Genomic DNA, 19,098 nt, shown 5'->3' with positions numbered 1-19,098 from the left:
GTTTTCTTAACTGAAACTGTTAGAAACAGGAACATAACTTGAGTGTGTTTAGTGTCTGTAAAATAAAGTAGTTTAACAAAAAATGTTGAACACCATCAATGAAATAAAAATATTTGCACATTTAATACATTCTCTAAGTATTTAGATGTAAAACGGTTTGAAAGTGTCAAGGCTCTTCTTTCTATTACTATTTAAGAAGCATCAGAAATCTAACATCTCTTATAATTAACCACTTTTTAGCTTTTTGTCTTACAAGCACAATATAAAATGAGCAGAAATTAAAGTGCAAGGCACTTATTACTGGCCTGTCTTTGTCATCCTAATCTGTCAGGTGCTGGCTGAAAATAGTCATGTGTCATATCGCACTGGAGCTGTAGGTAGATGGAATGTGCTCTAATATTATCTCACAGGAGCTGAAATAGCCCTGTCCCTGGACCGGCAATGCTCCTGTGCCCTTGCAGCACTTCAAGAGAAGATTCCAGCAGTCATTAAGAGGCCATTTCTCCTATGTATGACTAGTGGGGTTACTGTGCATGGACAGAGTTTATCTGGAGATGTGTTGAGGAAAGAAAAGCCGGAGAAAGAGTTTCAGACTGAATAGGTGTGGATATTTATACGCAAACTAAAGATCCTAAAATGAACTTTAACAACTCTGCTGATACTTTGTTAATGAACTTTAAATCACATCAGTACTAAATTGGTGTGTCTGAAACACAACAAAGTAAAACGCATTGGAAATTGAAACTTAAAAGAAAAAAAAAAATCTCCTCAAAGTTTCTCCTTAAGTAAATATTAGAAAGTGAAAACAGTCATTTGATGCCGATTTCAATGTTTTGAACTTACTTTTACACTTTAATCCCTTTCAGAGATTTGTTCCCAAATTTTGGATCTTTTAATATTTCTCCTACTTCAACATCTGGGTCTACTTCAGATCTTGCATTATTCAGACAACATTTTCAGGGCAAAATATTGTACCGTTCTTATCCTGTTTGAACTGATTTAATGCTAAACTTGCTAGCAAGCTAAGTTCCTAAACCTTTAGGCCATCATTGACAATAAGCTGAAGATTTTAGCTGAGATTGACAGCTAAGATGTTTAAATGTTATCATGGTAGTGCACTAGTGTAGTAGTGTTTTATCTTTGAGACACATTTTAGTATTGTCTTTCTGACATGGCAGGAATAACAGATGAATAAAATAAGCCAAATAATTAGTTAAACATAAGCTCATTAATATTTTAAGAATATTTTGAAATTTGGTCTTTCACACCAGATTTGATATATGCAGTGTTACACCAACAACTAATTAATTTTCTCAATCCTACATTTATTTTATTAGACATAGAATTCATAGGAAAAGTCAAGTAATAGCAAAAGGAAAACTCAGAAGTCATTTTTATTACATTCATAATTTTCAACAACAATAGGACTCTACTGTTATGTTATTCACAGCCAGCAATCACAATGGTAAACATGAGGTAGATCAACCAGGCACCAAGGCTACCACTGAGCTGCACAAGACATCGAGACACATTTCAGCGAAGATTGTGAGAGCAAGTTGCATATTAAGTATTAAATTATTTAAAAAAAGAAAAAGAAAGAAAGAAGGAAAGAAAAAAAAATAATAACGCTATGGACCGAGTCTTACATGTGGAATATTTCTGAGGGAGCAGTTGTTTGCTGTATATTATTCAACTGGTAACTTGAATAGTGCAAGTTCACATCTCCGACCCTCCAACAACATTCAGCATATCTAAAACAACATCCATTTGGGTTCCTGTGCAACGCCTTCACAGATGTTTTTGAAGAGGGAAGTGGCCCCCGCCTCAGAATGCAATCAAATATCTCACTTGAACATGATTATCAGTCCAAAATACTAGTCAAATAAATAAAGGGGAAAAAAAAGCTCCTCCATGGACCTGATTTCCATTTGTTGATGAAAACTGAACGGATGGACACAAAGGGATACAAACATATTTTCATAGATATATCTAGGTAGATTTCTTCTAGCCTTTTTGCAACATAAAATGCAGAAAGACACAACCAAAATACACTGGCAAAGAGTATCACAAGGCTAAAACATAACATCATAAACCGTCAGTCGGTAAGGGGATGACATAATATATTAATAATGTAAACAAAGATTTCAACAGTACAGTAGTTCAAATTCTAATTGTTCCTTCTTACTTTCAAACATTTCTTTGACTTGTATTTTTTTTTCTTCATTCTGATTGGTCATTATGACAGATTATTTGTGGCTATGTAAAACAATTAAGGCATATTCTTATGACAACCCTGTGGAGAAATGCACAAAAACACTTTTCAAGTATGCTTTTTTTTAACAGTGTGACACCTTATTCTTCCTTTGATTACCCTTCCTATCAATTGTGGGGCATCAGCTTAAGCTATGCAAACAGCGAAGAAGCTAACTGCCTTTAAACACCATAACAGGAGCAGTCCTAGGCACAGTTAGAAGCAAGATAAAAGGCAGTGACGAAGCTTGATTATAACATTTTATTTCTCTGACTGCTCAGGATTTGAGTCAGCAAATGTCGAAATGCAAATTATTTACTCTAACACATGGGCTGCTCTTTCTGATTGGCATTACACATACGCAGATAAACTTTTTTTACAATCTTTAAAAGTCGTAGCTTGTAAACTCCCTTAGCTGTGACGACAGAAATTAAGTCATTTGGAAAGTATGAGAGCACTCACGGCTTCTTCTTGGAAAGATTATCAATGCCACATTCATGCTTTAGAGGCACAGTAGAAAAAAAAAGAAAAAACGTAAATCTGCTAGATTAATAGTTGCTTACTAGTCAAATCCCATTGGTAAAAGAAAAGCATCGGCTGCTAATAATGTTGGGAATTGCTTGTGACGCAGCCTCTGTTGTGATATCACTTAGCTATGAAGCGTTAATGAGCTTCTTGGAGTTTCAAAGGCTGAACTGGAAAGCAAAGTGGAGAAGACAAGGTGCAGCTGAGTCTTTGGTGCCAACATAAGTTAAAAAGCAGGGAGAAGAAAACATAACGCCTTAAATCCCTTAAATCTCCCTCAATTTGAAACCCTGAGATAAAAACCTATGTCCAGACTTGGACATAGTGGATTTAAAGTTCATGGACAAATGGATCTTCCATTAGTCCTGTATCGGATCCATATTTGCCTCAAGCAAACAAGCAAAGCTTCAATTGAGCTGTGCTTCTTATAACCTGGTGGCAGTTTTCCTTAACGTAAAAACAAGCTCAAGTTTAGATGAGTCAACAAGCAGGCATCAAAGGAACTGCTGCATGGGAGATCCAAAAGTACTCCTAACTGTGACCGAGATTCTCCAGAACACTTGTGGGTTCAAACATGGCGGCCGGTCAGGAAGAAGAGGGGTCGATCCTCGCTGCAGTTGGCCGTCTGAAACTCATCCCGCAAACGAAACTGCCACTCGTCCTCCAGCTCCAGCCGGACGATGGTCTGACGCAGGGAACTTCTGTCCTGGCAGATCACACAGAGGGTGGCGCCTGAGGGAAGAATCAAGGTACATATAAATATTCACACCGCTTAAACGTTTTGTGCATATTTCCATGTCACAACCACACACTTGTAAGAGTGTGACAACTGCTGTAGTACACTTAAAATGTTACATGGTGGTCAAAATATTTTAAATAAATATATTAAGCATTTTTAGATTTTAAAAAATGTGAAACGCATGGTTTGTAGCCTCTTTTTTTTTTCTGAGAAACAACTACATTACATATACACGCCACTCTAGATGTTTATTTATAAAACCAAAATCTCATATGCTAGTCCTTCCACTTTGTATTATTACCATAAATAAAGCCAATACATTGAAGTATGTGGTTGTAATTCCACAAAATGGGTAACCGTTAAAATTTCAATCTGCAAACATGGAGGCCTGTCACCTTTCAGGAAGCGGAAGTTCTTGAGGAGTCCGGAAACAACGAAGGAGTCACACAGGTAAAGTAGCAAGCCACTGAACACCAGACCCTGATGGTTGAGATTGGTGGAGTGTGGGCGAGAGTTGATGTAGCACACAGAAATCTGTAATAAGAATGCAAGACCCATTATCACGGCCGCTAGAGTAAAATAAAGTAAACAACAGATGGTTTGTATTGCCTAGAAACATTCTGAAACCTGTGTCGGGAGGTTTCTGGGGTTCATCAGAACAAACAACTGTGCATATTGTGTGGAATAAAACAAACAAAAAAAGAAATGTTTACATAAGCAAACTGTTTGTGCTGAGGTTGTGCAAAGTCACAAATATGATCTCATATACAGAAGTTGCCTCGTTAGCATTCGCCGTCAGCACATGTGCTTGTAAGCAGGTCAGAATGTTCTTTGAAAAGCGACCCAGCAAAGACCTCTTGTTTAAAGATATTCTACAGAATGAAATTTTCAGATTTAGAACACAGATATAGCAACTCCTCGCTGTTTAGTTCCTGCACACGTAGCTGAAGAGGTCAGCTGAGTCTCCTGTGAGATCTTACCTCTGGGCTGAGGTTGAGGTAACTATCGATGGACAGAACTGGGTTGTTCCTGTTCTGAACAGCTTTCGGAAACAGTCTGCGGCTGCAGCTCTGCAGGAAGTTTTCCAGCAGGAACTGAGCCGGGGCGTCTAATAGGGTCTGTTCGCTGTCTGGGGCACAAACGTACTGAGACGGGCTGATCGGAGCCTTGTTTTCAATTTCCTGAGGAGACAAAAGTAGGCTCGGCAGGGTGAGGTTGTGCTTTGTGTAGAAAACAAAACAAAACAAAAAAAAAAAAACGTACATTGTTTTATCTCTTTGACAGTCAATGAGGTTTCAAAATACAAATGAAATGCTCACCACAAGTTTCGGTTTGACTACAAAATCTTTCTTTCCCCCGACTGGAATGTGTTTTTTCATCAGGAAAAAGTTGTTAAAGCGGCATATCAGCAACCCGCTGCTGTTCACCCTCAGATTAAAGTCCACCTCCTCACAATCGTACCTGCACACGGCAGCGGTGACCAATAATCAAAACCACTGCACAAGTTATTAACAGCTTAAAGGCGGACGTGAACTTACCGGTTGAGGTCATATTGAACGTTCTGCGTCAGGTCCACATTAAGGAGGACAAAGTCGTGGAGGTGACACCGACTGAAGGGGTCTTGGGGAGTCTTGTGGGCCAGGCTGCTGCTCCACTTGCGGACACCGCAGATGGCATACAGAGAGATTTTGGGTGTGTTCTCCATGTGCTGCAGCACTGTTTTCAAAGACACATTGGTGATGCCTGAGCTTCCATCTGAGGTTTCACTGAGAAAACAAGTGAAAGGTAGAAAGGTTTCAACTTTAACAGGTAATTATCATAAAATATGCAAAGTTTAAACCCCTAACAACACAATGCTGAATGCAATGTGAAAAAAAATGCAAACTGTGTAGCTATTTGGGTAAAATGGAAATAGGGTCGACAAAAGTCAACTAATATGACCACCACACGTCATCAATTTGAATAATTTTTCTGGTTTAGTTTTTAAAGACTAGTTTATCCCAGACAGGAAGTACTGAGGACTTCTCAGTACTGAAATCTGGCCAAGATAGGCGGTATAACCACAAAAATAATAATCAACAATTTATTAAACTTATAAACTCCAACAGTCACCAACTGTCAAAATAAACTGCACATGATTTGTTTAGTTTGTCTTTTCATTTCAGATGTTGTCTCCCAATTTTTGCGGGGGAAACAAGGTTATTCCAGCTCCGTTCTACCTTCCATCTGTCGGCTGGAAGGTGTTCCACAGCACACACGAGTCGTCCATCATGACAATGAAAGGCCATACATCTTGTCTCTTGACACCTTGCTCCTCCAGGCGGTTCCTCTCCAGCTCTAGGTTATGGTATGACAGCTCTTTGATCATGAAGCGAGAAGCACCTTAAACAGACAGGAGCCTATTACTCTGTGTGTCATTCATATTTCCTTAAAAGTACAACATCCAGAGGGTCCTTTAGCCATAGCAAATTGCTGATGGAGGTAATGAGTATACCCATGCTGTCCTTAAATTGCATATACATTACACATAAAATGTGAGCTATTGCAGTGTAATAAAAAGCAGAAAGTCACAGTTTTTATGGTACAGAACACAGTTTACGTTGCACAAACAGTTTGTCCTAAATGAGAACACTGGCAGGGAGTCACGCTTTAGGGGTCAAGGTGACACAACTGTGATCTGTCAGGTCGCAGCTTAGCTCTGCTGCACCTCTTTCAAGCAGAGCACACACTTGATTGGCTGTTCTTCAAATTACCTTATTATGCCATTGATGTTGTCATACAGGGCGGCTTCCTCAGATATATATATATATATATATATATATATATATATATATATATATATATATATATATATATATATATATATATATATATATATATATATATATATATATATATTTCTATTGTATATACAAATATACATGAGCTAAGTTCCTACACTTAGCTCATGTAGGAGTTTGTAGAGGTATTTTCAAATTTTATCTTAAATTTTTCTATGTGTCCTTTAATTTGACTATTTATCTGCTTTCAATGCTCTTCTGCATTTAAAAGATTCAATAGTGATTAAAGATATGTGTCTGTATCTGCGGCATAATATACTGTAATTTTACAGCACACTCCACATTTATTAGTAAAGGTCTATAAAAAGCCATAAAATAAGATTATATGCAAAGAACAACTGAGTAAATATGAAAATCAGTCCTCAAATGATTTTTATAAGAAAGTTATTCAAACCATTCTGAGGCTATGATAAAATGTAATGGCTCCCCTTGCTCAGTTAACAATTGCATGAAATAATTAGGATTGACTTCATTATTTGGAAAACTAACGAGGCTAAAAGATTTCAAAAAGTAACATTTTTTGATTCTGTTCTTGAATCAACAGAAATTGAAGAAAAGATGAGAAGAAAAGTCACTGACATTTATCAAGAAAAGAAAGAGTCCAAAGAGACTTACTGAAGAGGATAGTAAGTGAGGTACAAGTAATTTCCCAAACTCACTACTGCAGTGACGAGCAACAAGATAATGCAAGTTAAATACAAACTCAAATTTAAATTTAAGGTCTTCTAGACATCTTTATCAGTATTGGAAATAAGTGTTTCTCACAGACCCCTACATTTACTGGACTTGTTAAGACAGTACGCCGCTCACCAACTCCGGCACTGTTGAACATTGCTGGTAGGACGAGGAGGATGTGGTTGGGCCAGTACTTCCTGTAGTGGGGCATTTCAAACTGTTTGACCACCAGGATGTGCAGATGAGTGGCGCCCTCCATGGCGTGGAAGAGGTTGAGCAGCCCGTGCTCTTGGCGTCCTGTTGTCGGGGTGAAGATTGGACTCTTCAAAAGATCAGGGTTCTGTGCAGAAGCATAAAGACAAATGAGTACAGTATCACCACTTCTCCCCATATGAGACCTTGCTTCATCATACATTATGCTGATGACATATTTGTATAGTGAACTTCTTTTATCCGTCTACTAGCCATAGAGACGGATTATCTAACCTTTGTGGAGACGAGAGGCAGTCGTAAACTTTCCAGATGGCTCCCCTGATGACTGAAAACAAAGTGCTGCTCCTTGGCTTTAGGAATGAAAAACTGGAGCTGGACCTCCTCTCCCAGCATGGATGAGCAGAAGGTAAAAGCGTGTAAGGAGCACTCTGACAGCTATAACACACAAATTCAGTATTTGTAGGGAGGAGATTTCAGAAGATGTCTATTAATCATAACAGTTTGAAGGAAATCTGTATGTAGCTCACCTGTGTAGTAGGAACTGCCTCACAGTATTGATGACACTGCTCACAGTGGTGAAAGGCATTATGGGCAGCAAACCGGCTTAGACGTATTGACTTGGTCACTCTCTTGCCTTGTGTTTGCTTCTCTCCTTCTTTCTTAAACTCTGCTAACAAATTGCATTGCATGTATTTAAAGTGTAGCACTTACATTGCAAACACTTTTGAAATGAAAGATTTTAACTCTTTCAGTATAAGATTTCTGACCTTTAAAAAACTTTGGCATCTTATCAGAGTAAACCGGGCTGGCCTTCCTGAATTTAGGATCTCTGGGATTGGGGTCAAAGGGCAGCTTTCGGATATTCTCAATGTCGGGCCACTGCGTGTTTGCTGGAGTCGTAGCATCTGTAGTTTCTGTAAGTTAAAAGTGGGAAAAACATTTGTTAGTGGTACCTGACAGCATGGTCAGGTATGTCTGAGCTTTCAAACACAGTTTGTATTTGAACATGATAGAGATACATCTTCTAATATCATACTTACTAAAGAGAAACTGTAATTGGCTAAAATCAGTAAGAGGACAAAGCTTTATGATCAGAAAGCTTTCACAAAATTATGGTCAGTGAATCTCTGTTCAGCAGCTAAGTGGTTCAAAGTTGAATATCAGTTATCTTAATGTGATTTTTTGCTGAGATATCCTTGAATCCTTGTTGTTACTGGACATCAAACTTATCAATACAGTCAAAATCTAAGTGCATCCATCACCTGAGAACAGCATCTTTCAGAAAAATAACATCATCTGGACAAATTAGTGGACAATCTGTAGCTTTTGACTGTCATTTGATGTTTGAGTATAATAAAATGACCTATGTTTTCATTTTGACATTCATTACACTTTTTTTTTTTTTTTTTTACATATTTTTAAATGAAAAAAAATATATATTTTAATTACAGATTAAGGATGTTGCTGTTCATTTCAAATTTGGTATTATTTACCAAATGACAAAGAAATGAAAATTCTATATACCTTCTGACTGACAGTTAGAAACCATGAACATATAGTTGTTGCCATTTTCACCACCATTTTTGAAGGAAAAAAGAGAAAATGATTAGAAGAAATACAAAAGTCCTAGTGATTCTCACCTGCCTCCTCGTCTTCTTCGTCATCATAAACATCAACCTCAAGCAGTCTAATGAGCATACGAAACAGGATGCGTAGAAACTGCAGGTAGGCACCAGTTTTTCCCACCTGGCGAAGGACAAGAAAACAATGTATGTAATTGTGTAATAACTCACATATGTCTGAGTGAATGTGTAACAATTTGCAAGCATTTGAATTTAAATTTAAAGACAATATTGGCACATTTTCCTTTATTTACACGATAGGCCCCAGAGATGGTACCTTGCATAAGCATTCAGAAACCTTGAATTTTTCACATCATGTCTGTGTATGTCATTGGGTATTTAAATAATAGGCCAGCAAAATGTATATGTGCAGGAATACACATATATGCACAGCTGTGAAGTCACATGAAAAGGATCCATGGCTTTCCTTTTTTTTTTTTTACAGATAAAAATCTGTAATGTGTTATGTGATTTGGTAACAAACTGGCTTCAAAAGCCAACTAATTAATAAACTAACACAAGAAATTGTGACTGAAATGTGACAAAATATTTAAATCTTCAATGGTAATTACAACTTTTGACATGGCACCTCATAATTTCCTTAATAAAATAAAAAGAAATGATGAAATAAATCAGACATTTCCACAAAACCTCTTTGGAGGGAACATGCGTGTGTTTGTTTTACTTGTGGAGGTCCGCTGAGGAGCAGGCGTCGTGGATGCGGCACAGGTGGTGCTTCATAATCAGCGTGATGCTGCCTGGCAACGGTCCACTGGCGGTAGTACAGGCTCTGGTCTGCCCCCTGCAGGTTCTGTGTGATAAGCGGCCTCAGCGGACTGCTCCAGGACACATCTGCGTGAGGCAGAAGTGAGAAGGAGCTCAGCTGACTCCCCGACTCCCCTGAAAGCAGGTTGTACGCCGCCCGTGACAGGATGACTGTTCGCGGTGACACCCTGGAGCACTTGGACGCTCGTCCGCACTGCGTGGACTGGCTGGGCCTCTGTGTGGAAGAGGAAGAGGTGGAGGGGGAGGATGAGGAGGAGCTAGAGTAATTGGATGGAGGGACGTTGGGGGCTTTCAGAGGGTTGGAGGAGAGCTGGCTTCCCAGAGAGTCACACTCTTGCTTGAATCCTTCGGTTAGTGTGGCCACATCTGAGGTGATGAGGCCTTCGGGTTGGGAGGTGGAAGTGGAGGGCTTCTGGAACGAATCGGTCAAGTCAGATGAACTGACTCCATTCTCCACCAGCGAGCCTTATTGAGGATGTAGAGAGAAACAGAAAATAAAGACTAGGATGCAAAATGTTGAGCTGTAAAATGTCTTATGGTTTGCAAAACTTACTGAAATATCCCAAATTCAGCACACTTTATTTTCTCCAGCCAGATGTAGTTAGAGTTTGTCTTTAACATGTCATTCCAGCATTTCTCAGAGACTCACCAGATGTTCTGGTCGCAGCGCTGCCGTTGCTCTGAGGTCTCTCCAGCTCGTCCCCGTCATTCAGGCTGCCTGTGGTTTTCTCTCCATCTGATTCCCGAGGAGCCGTAGAGGTCTTGGACTCCTGGACCAGATCTAGAGAAACATAGGTGCAGGCAAGACCCACCTCCTGCTCCAGGGCGGTACGGGTCAGGTAGCTGGAGTCTATCAGACGCAAGTCTGTATATTTCAGAGACCTGGAGGGTCAGAATTGTGACGATTAGGCATTTTATTTGTTTTATTTGCTAAGTTTCTACAAGACTTTTATTCTGAAAAATAATTTAAAACTAAAATAAATGACAGGAATTATGAAAATCAATTTTATAAATCACTAAAAGTGATTTATTTTAAGTTAAAAGAAACTGCATGACATCGATTCATGACTAGATCAAAGCCACTGTGGAAATCAGCTGTCTGTGGTGATGTTTCACAGCTTTATGTGTGAAGAGTGTGATTACCTGGGGAAGGTTTCTCCAAGTGGGTCTTTCCCTGTGAGAATGATGATGCAGGGCAGCCCCTCCAGATCCTCATATGTGTGTGGTACCCATTCTTCATTCTCACAGCCCCTCCACGTCTGCGGCAGAAAAAAACACCCGTTTTTTGCAAAAATGTGTTTAATTTGTGTTTATGTTTATGTTCTTCAATAATTTGAAGAACATAAACACGAGCATTCACAGCTTTTTTAATATTTCCAGTCAAGTTTTATCTGAGGAATATGAGGAAAATGTTTAACTTTATCACCTTTCACAACTACTGGATTCTTAGAGGTTTATTTTTAAACTGCAATTTATTGCAAATGTTGCCATTTTCCTTGAACTTGAGAAAACTTTGCTGAAGCAAAACCCAACCACCTCCCGGGTTTTATGTAACATGACAAACTGGGGAAAAAGAAATAAAAAATTGTTGTAGTCCAATTTTCAAGGTAACCGAAACAAACTATTTTAAATAAATCAACTCCAAAATGCTCCGACAAGCAGCCATAAAGAGAAAAACAGTGATTCTGATCTTATGTTTTCTCACCCTGAGGTTGTTGATGAAGTTTCTGGACAAGTTGAGTTCAGACGCTGGGCTTCCCAGCAGTACTGCGAAGCACAGCTGCAGTCCCAGCTTGTCCCTCACATCCTCCAGTCTCTCTCGGGCCAACATCGCCAGCTGCAGTGAGGGGACGCGCACCAGCAGCATGTGGCCACGGCCCTGGGAGCCCTCTCGACTCGGAGCGTTTATCAGGTCCTCCACCACGGCCAGGGTCTCCGGGGTTATGTGATCCCTCAGGGACGGGGAAGAGGTCAGGGCCATCATGGCCTCTGTGTATTGCTGAATCAGCAGGTAGCTGCGAATCACCATGCTGTGCAGGTGGGGATGTCTGGGAGCCATGTTGGAGAGTTTAGCTGATTATAATGATTTATTATTCAGGTTTTTAAGAGAAACGTTCCTGTTCCTTGGTGTCAGCCTTACCTCTCTAAGAGAGTATGAACCATCTTCTCAAACGCATCATCGCAGCGCAGGATGGGGCTGGCCACGCCCCACTGCAGGGAGCAGCTGTAGTCCCTCAGGCCAAAGTAGACCAACGCATGAGCAGGTTGCTCCCTCTGCTGGAAGAAAATGTTCATAACAACAAAATAAAAGTGAATGGCCAGAAAACGCCTTACCATGTATTGCTGTATTTTTAATTTTTTTTCAAACAGTCACTTAAATCTCAATTTTGTGGCGTTAAAAAGCAAAGCACAAATATCCCCTATTTCCTTTGACAGTTTGCTGTGGATATATATTTTAGTCCAGCAGGCAGAGTAGCTGAGCCACAGGCGGAAAAGTGACCGTTTCTGTTGTTGTAAACAAAGGGGTTTTCATTAATAAGCTAAATAAAAAATAAATTATATCTGAAATGAATACATTAATTAAGATCTTATCTTTAAATGAGGGCATTATTTAATTCATAAAACAAACTTTAAAGTCAGTTAATATTTGTAAAATAAAGTATCTAATGTAAAAAGGCCAGGCTAGGATTCGAATCCAGGACCTTGTCACTGCAAGGCAGCAGAGCTACCAACTATGCCTCTGTGCAGCCCATATAATAATAATGAAACGAATAATTTAGCAAGTAGAGGAGCTGACACTAGTCAGAAGGAAAGTGATCATTTCTATATTTTAATAAAACCAACATTTTTGAAAAGGAAGATAATAATTTGAGATGGTTATTTAATTTAATGAATACTGGTTCTAAATGTTTATAAATGAACAGAATAATGAATAAATAGAATAACTGAGAAACCAACTGTACTACAATGGCTAATAACAATTTGAACTAGTAAATTCACACATTTATAAAAAAAAAAACTCACACTGAAAGTTTTACATGATAAATAAATAAATACATAAATAAATAGTTAAAAATACAGAATGTCAACTTAAAATGTTATTCGTTATACTCCTACTTCGGTGTGGGGACAAACAACTCACCAAATGGTCACTGGATGGCCAGTGAATTTCATTGTGGATGCTGATGCGGGACTGGTGGGTCTGCAGGGTGTAAGGGAAGCAGCTGACCTGCAGGACCAAGAGGTTCATGGCATCCAGGACTTCCTGGCAGTTCACCACCCGGTCAGCCAGACCCTGCAGCTCCCCATGGCACACAGAGCCTGACAGGGCACTGGTGATGAAGGTGTGTCATGGAAAATTCAGAATCTGTACATTTCTACTACAATATGCAACAAGTTTAATAAAAGCAAGTCTGATTTGGGCCATGGACATGCACACAGCCTTTTGTTCCTGTTGAATATCTTGGTGCAAGGGAAGATAGTCCAAACACAAACATTCTGAAAAACAGAGAGTAATATAAGCCCATGTTTCTAACAACATGGTGCAAATATCACTGGGTGTAAGAAGCATTCTCAATGCAAAAATTATATGTGATGGTCTAAAATTATGGGGAAGACTGCTGAATTAATAGTAGTCTAGAATTTAAACTTCTTTTTGAAAAAATTTTATTTAATGTTTGAACGGGTAATGTGGAGATGTACATTGCTTTTAGCTTAAATTTCTAACCGTAACCAGCCTGTTGTTTAAGTGGAGCAAACGATGATTTCTACTGCTTTTTTGACTTGCAACAAAGAACTGAGTTCATATAAGTGCACATTTCCTCTGAATGTCAGAGGAAATATGGCTGTTATTAGCCATATCTCATCACCTCTGACTGTTATTAGCTCTAGATTACAACTGTTCTGCAATGTATTTACTTTTTAAATAGCTGCGTATCCAAATTCCCCCAAACACTAAATGAAGTACAAGTGCCAGAGATCTTTACCACACATTTTTAATGCGTGGTAAAGTCTATTTTATGGAAATAGACTATAAAACTACTTGCCAATGTTTAATAGCTTTCAAGCAAAGTATTGGTTTTCATTTGTTGCAGCTGTCCGCTGATTTATTTAGGGTTTAAGATGGACAAGGTTGAATTTCCAGTCACAACAGCTTTATTTTCACAGTCAGCCCTTCAAACTAAGAAGTGGTTTCTCAAATATTTATTAAAGACGTTGAAGCTTTTCATCACCTTGTGAGGTCGACGTGTGAGTTGTCATGGATGAGGACAAACAAGGTGTACGGGTTTTGCTTCACTTTCTTCATGAAGGCCTCCATCTTGGTGTGAACATCAGCGTCTAGACGCACCACATACTTCTCTGATTTCTGTTGGGCTGTGGATGTATCTTCATTTCCCAAATCCACAAGGACTCCTGAGCCAAAAAACAGACGTTTACTGAAAACAGGACTTGATTTTTTTAACTGTGATTTAACAGCTTCCATACAGCTGTACATTTTTCATGTTTGAAATGACTCAAATTGCCTTAGTCCTGAGTTAATGTTTAAACTATAAATACAAGAGTTAAGTTAGAATTTTCCGGAAAACCTGGAAAATTTCCACTGGGATTAAGGGGGAGAGAGATGGTTGGGCGGATGATGGAAGAAGGAAATTGTTAAGGAGGATTGCTTATGACTATAGAAAGATGGAAGGAGGGAGGAAAAAAGAGAAGTAATAATGACAATGAAGGAAATAAATATTTTTCATATGTTTTCCAAACCTTTCCAAGGCAGGAAAATACATAAATATAATTCCACATTTCTCCAGTTTACTAAACAGTGTAGGAAGTGTTATTGAAATCTTAAATAAAAAAACTGCAGTTCAAAGGAAAGAAATTTTAAAACGGCTTTGGCGATAGACATTTTCTCCATGACATTACCTGATTGTCTGATGCGCTGGGCCGTCTGGTGCACTAGAATGTGAGATGGAGGAACCAGAACCAGAAAGTCCACTTTACAAAAGCGACCTAAATCCAGATTCTGGGTCCCTGAATCAGCGATGGAGCAGACTTGGGAGAGAAGACTTCGAGCCACAGTCAGTTGGGCCGGATAGATCTGAAAGACTCTATTTAGGAGCTCCACTGCAGGGGAACAAGAATGAGGAACTATATGGTAATATACTGCAGACCGACCATCCATCCATGCATCCATCCATCCATCCATCCATCCATCCATCCATCCATCCATCCATCCATCCATCCATCCATCCATCCATCCATCCATCCATCCATCCATCCATCCATCCATCCATCCATCCATCCATCCATCCATCCATCCATCCATCCATCCATCCATCCATCCATCCATCCATCCATCCATCCATTTTCTTACACTCTTTTCCCTAGTGGGGTCAGGAGACTGAAGACTTTATGATTCTTATTTTATATTTAAGCTTAGAAGTCAATTTATGACTTTAAGAAAAAAAAATACATGGAGGAAAACAATATACATAATAGACATAAGTTTTGTCAAAACAGCTCTGATAAAGTAGGTAAGTTTATTCAAGACGATGAAATACAAACAAAAATATTGGTACAAATCGTGAGCATTTACTGTAAAGATTTAAAATTTAAGATAAATCACTGGTGTCCAAATGTTTTGCACAGTGTGGTCAAAGAAGCCACGTTGACAGCTCAGCTCAGGACATTGTTTCAATTAAAAATGCTGAGTAATTTTTGTGAATTCTGTTCTTTTTCAATGGTAATCAATGAAATGGTGAATTATTTTAGGTCCAAAAAAAGGTTCTCAGATGGTTGCCTTATTTTTGGGTCAAATGTTTTCTTTTTTTTGTTTGCATGGGAGATGTCTTAGTTTACTCCCAGCAGCAACAATGAAAATGTTTTACAAAAACTTTTGCTATATTTAGCCAAGTTTTAAAATAGAGGGATTTATCTATGTTTTGGAGAACATTATGTGTACCCTCACCACCAGCCACCACAACAACTAATAATTAACTTCTAATTAATGCTCTAATGTTAATTCATTTCACTGTCACATAGATCCAGAAATTGTAATAAATTTCAAAACACTGAGGTACTGCTTGAGTTGAGTTGACTTAGCGATCAAATGGCTGCTGAATTCTGGTCGGAAACAAACAAATTCAATTAAAATAAAGTTTACTAGCAAGCAGAGGAGTCCAACCTGTGTCTGGTGGTGGTGACATGCTGGCAGGCTCCTGTGACTGGATGTTCTCAGTGACATCGCCCTGGAAGGGCTGGATGACCTGTCCTTTCCGTCTGCGCTGATATCGTACGAGCTGCTTGTCAAGATTGTCCCCTGAAAGAAAAAACAAGTAAAAACAGTGGCCATAATGACGCAGAGAAGCAAGCACAACTTGAGCATAAATTTCATACACCAGACTCTTTGTACTGGATCATCTCTATGTTGTGCAACGAAGCACTCAAACTGTTTTATTTATCTTACGGAGAAGAGCAGCTTGTAGATTGGACATTTTTACCTATTGTAATAAATAAATAACATGACTCAATATAGTTATTTACTTAAGCAATAAAATTCTCAGGCAGACAAGAGAACCTACCAAGCGAGGTTGTTTTGAAATGAGATGCCAGGACACCGACTTTCCCTGTGATGAGTTCGTAGCTGATTTCCTTCAGAAACTCGTTGGTTGTGAGCATTCCTTCAGCTAAAGCGCGTGCTTGGTACTTTCCTGAAGGGGTAAACGAGTGTTAAGATCAAACTGTGTGCAGGTTGATGGTGAAAATGCGAAACGCAGTGCTTCGGACTCACCTAAAACAAGCACGCAGAACTCGTTGCCGTTCATTTTTGAGGCACATATAACGACAACGTAGGTTGGCAGGCGCTGCTGATGCTGAGGACCCTCACTGAGAGAGCGCAGGGACTCAGAGATCCCCTCCCCCAAAGAATTGTGGGTTACCACGACCTGCACACTGCCCCCAGAGACGCTCGCTTCCAGTCGAGCCAGCCATGGAAGCTGGGATGGGGAGATGGACGGATTCCCAGGACAGCACAGCATGGCCTTAAAGACAATCTGCTCCAGCTCCTCCCTCAGAGGAATCTGGTTTGGAGCTGCAGAGGCGGTTGAAATGAAGAAATAAACTTCACCAGGTTCCTTTGCTTACTGAGTGAATTGGAAAATCACTCAGATGATTAAATGATTTTATTCTCATAATTTGCCTCAAAAAGTTAATTAATTGAGTAGGTATATTACACAGATTTGGATATTTTGAGCATTTATTCATTTTATGTTTTACACGGTTAAGCTTAATCCAGAATTTTTAAAATTGTAATATTTTACAAAAGCCTATAAAATAGGAGCTTCGATGTAGAAATAATAGGCTATGATACAGTCATCTTTAAAGAAGGAAGCTCTTCACAGAGTGTTGCATCCAAGTCTGTCGATGAAAAGTTCAGCAGTAGAAAAAAGACGGAATAAGCAACACTATTAAAGAAAACTGGGCTGAATTGAAGATTTAAAAATACCACTCTGCTTGTAATTTATCTATGAAATAAGATATTTTTACTTTTACAGCACATTACTTAAATAACTTCTAAGTAATATTCAGATTAAGTTGATGTGAATGGTGCTTCGTTTTTTGTTACTTACACATTTAACAAACAGCTGCTTACCTAAACGTGCAAGATACTGCAAAGTGAGCAGGATCATCATCTCCACACTGAGCATCTGGCTGCTGTGGAGACCCAATGTCTCCAGGTTCTTTTCTGTCAGCTGGCTGCTCTTATAGCAGCTGACCAGCAGGGGGCTCACCACTATATTGCCAACGTTCCCATAGAAATAAGGTAAAGTGCCATGCCCTAAGGAGAAACATTGCCATGAATGAAACAGTGAAGGTGTTTGTGTTCATACGTAAAAATCCTCCAAAAAATGTTTCCTTCATGCACAAATACAACAGATTTCATTGTTTCATTTTGCTTGCATTGCCGGACAGAGTGGATTGAATGTGTTTAGTATAAAACAGATGAGTGAAAAGAAACTTCTACCAATAAGGATGATGGGACGAACGCCTGAAGAGTTAAGCAGGTTTTCAGGAATGATGACCGTTTCTCCTGCGCTGACAGGCTGGGGCTGAATGACACCAGCTGCCGGCGGCTGAGGAGACGACACGGCTAATACAGAACCTGGGGGATAATTAAGAAGAACAGTCAGTGCTCGCACATATAAAAATAATTATCAATTACATTTATTTGACAGCTGCAGATACGGCGACCATTTTGCTGTTTTGAGGAAAAAGAGATAGAAAATGTAATTTGTTTCTGAAACACAGCAAAAGTTTACACGTTTCTCCCAGAAAAGATCAAAGTAGATCCTTGATGCGGTTAAAAACTTTACACTTTAAAGTCAGTGAAAGAAAACTAAAGAAAAGTTTTTAATAAAAAAGAAATGAGCGTGCTTATATGTTGAAAAGCACATCAGGTCGTTGTAAAGCATGGTAGAGGATCTGTAATACTGAGGGCCAATTTACCTTTGAAATCCCTCTCTTGCTGAAATATGCAATACTAACAAATTTGACTTGACTCTGTCTGATGTCTGACCTGGTGATTTTTGAACTATTATTTCTTGCAGTGGGATTTTCCACACTGAGAGAAAGTACTAAAAATGAAGGTCTGATTATTCCAGATTTTTACTGTTGGAGCTAATAATAATAATGGAGCGTGATACAGTTGTGTGTCAACTCCCATTACATAACAACTAGACAGCTTTACCCAAGAGTAAAATTATCAACATTATTTTGGCACAGAGTAGTCCTGCTCTATCTCCATGGCCACACAGAGTGAATCATCCTTAACAACCAGAGGAGCTAAGTGACGTCAGGGGAAAATCATCTCCACACGGGAGGGATGGAAAGCCACAGGAGGGAAAGACAAAATCTATGTCTGTAAAAGAAAAGAGACTGCGCTCACAGGGTCACAGACAGACATTTGGACAGTGAATGTCTGCTTTGCAGAGCAATAATAGTCAAAAGTAGAATCTATTTTAAAAAAACAAAAAAGAAACAACATAGGGTTGAGAAACAAACCTGGAGAGCCAACTATTGGGCGAATCGCCGGCACAGGGACGGCCGTTGGTGGGACTGGGACCAAGGTGCTGGGGTGCCAACTGCGATGGCGCTTCTTCGGGGGACCAGAGTTCATTGCAGAGGATACTGATCATCAAACAGAGACCCCCCCCAAAAAAACCAACGTTACATACAAATATAGCAGATCAGAAGAAAGACAAGCTGAAGATGAAAGAAGAATAACAGAGAGAAAAAGAAAAAGGGCCTACCAGGACTGTCTCCTAAATCAGGAGTGCGATACCCCTGAGCCTGCGGAACCAAGGAGACCTGCGAGGGGCTCAGCAACGAAGTGTGCACATCAACACCCAGGCCGTTTGCTGGACCGTTCACCCTAAGAGCCGTGGGTACTGCAGG

At 39.4% G+C, this 19,098-nt stretch overlaps 1 protein-coding gene across 13 annotated transcripts in view; it reads right to left on the bottom strand.

The window, feature by feature from the left end:
• Positions 1-1,376: 1,376 nt before the first annotated feature.
• greb1l (GREB1 like retinoic acid receptor coactivator) overlaps positions 1,377-19,098 on the bottom strand; it is a 54,783-nt gene continuing 37,061 nt past the window's right edge. For 7 of the 13 annotated variants that reach the window (XM_081598861.1, XM_081598866.1, XM_081598863.1 and 4 more), the window contains 26 exons: positions 18,954-19,091; positions 18,706-18,831; positions 17,669-17,806; positions 17,297-17,482; positions 16,436-16,735; positions 16,227-16,355; positions 15,830-15,964; positions 14,569-14,769; positions 13,884-14,064; positions 12,794-12,983; positions 11,792-11,928; positions 11,357-11,699; positions 10,795-10,910; positions 10,301-10,533; positions 9,551-10,116; positions 8,884-8,989; positions 8,011-8,157; positions 7,771-7,913; positions 7,517-7,678; positions 7,166-7,370; positions 5,735-5,897; positions 5,054-5,281; positions 4,835-4,976; positions 4,496-4,696; positions 3,911-4,049; positions 1,377-3,508 (listed from right to left, as the gene is read on the bottom strand). In XM_081598861.1, coding sequence (XP_081454987.1) covers positions 3,345-3,508; positions 3,911-4,049; positions 4,496-4,696; positions 4,835-4,976; positions 5,054-5,281; positions 5,735-5,897; positions 7,166-7,370; positions 7,517-7,678; positions 7,771-7,913; positions 8,011-8,157; positions 8,884-8,989; positions 9,551-10,116; positions 10,301-10,533; positions 10,795-10,910; positions 11,357-11,699; positions 11,792-11,928; positions 12,794-12,983; positions 13,884-14,064; positions 14,569-14,769; positions 15,830-15,964; positions 16,227-16,355; positions 16,436-16,735; positions 17,297-17,482; positions 17,669-17,806; positions 18,706-18,831; positions 18,954-19,091 — 4,919 coding nt within the window. In that variant the 3' untranslated portion in view covers positions 1,377-3,344. The remainder of the gene's footprint in view (positions 3,509-3,910; positions 4,050-4,495; positions 4,697-4,834; positions 4,977-5,053; positions 5,282-5,734; positions 5,898-7,165; positions 7,371-7,516; positions 7,679-7,770; positions 7,914-8,010; positions 8,158-8,883; positions 8,990-9,550; positions 10,117-10,300; positions 10,534-10,794; positions 10,911-11,356; positions 11,700-11,791; positions 11,929-12,793; positions 12,984-13,883; positions 14,065-14,568; positions 14,770-15,829; positions 15,965-16,226; positions 16,356-16,435; positions 16,736-17,296; positions 17,483-17,668; positions 17,807-18,705; positions 18,832-18,953; positions 19,092-19,098) is intronic. The other 6 variants (XM_081598864.1, XM_081598872.1, XM_081598867.1 and 3 more) reach the window with 3 other exon arrangements.

This window comes from Poecilia reticulata, chromosome 17 (genome assembly GCF_904066995.2).
Source record: "Poecilia reticulata chromosome 17, P_reticulata-male-v2, whole genome shotgun sequence".
NCBI lineage: Eukaryota > Metazoa > Chordata > Actinopteri > Cyprinodontiformes > Poeciliidae > Poecilia > Poecilia reticulata.
This window is presented reverse-complemented; position numbering and strand designations above follow the sequence as displayed.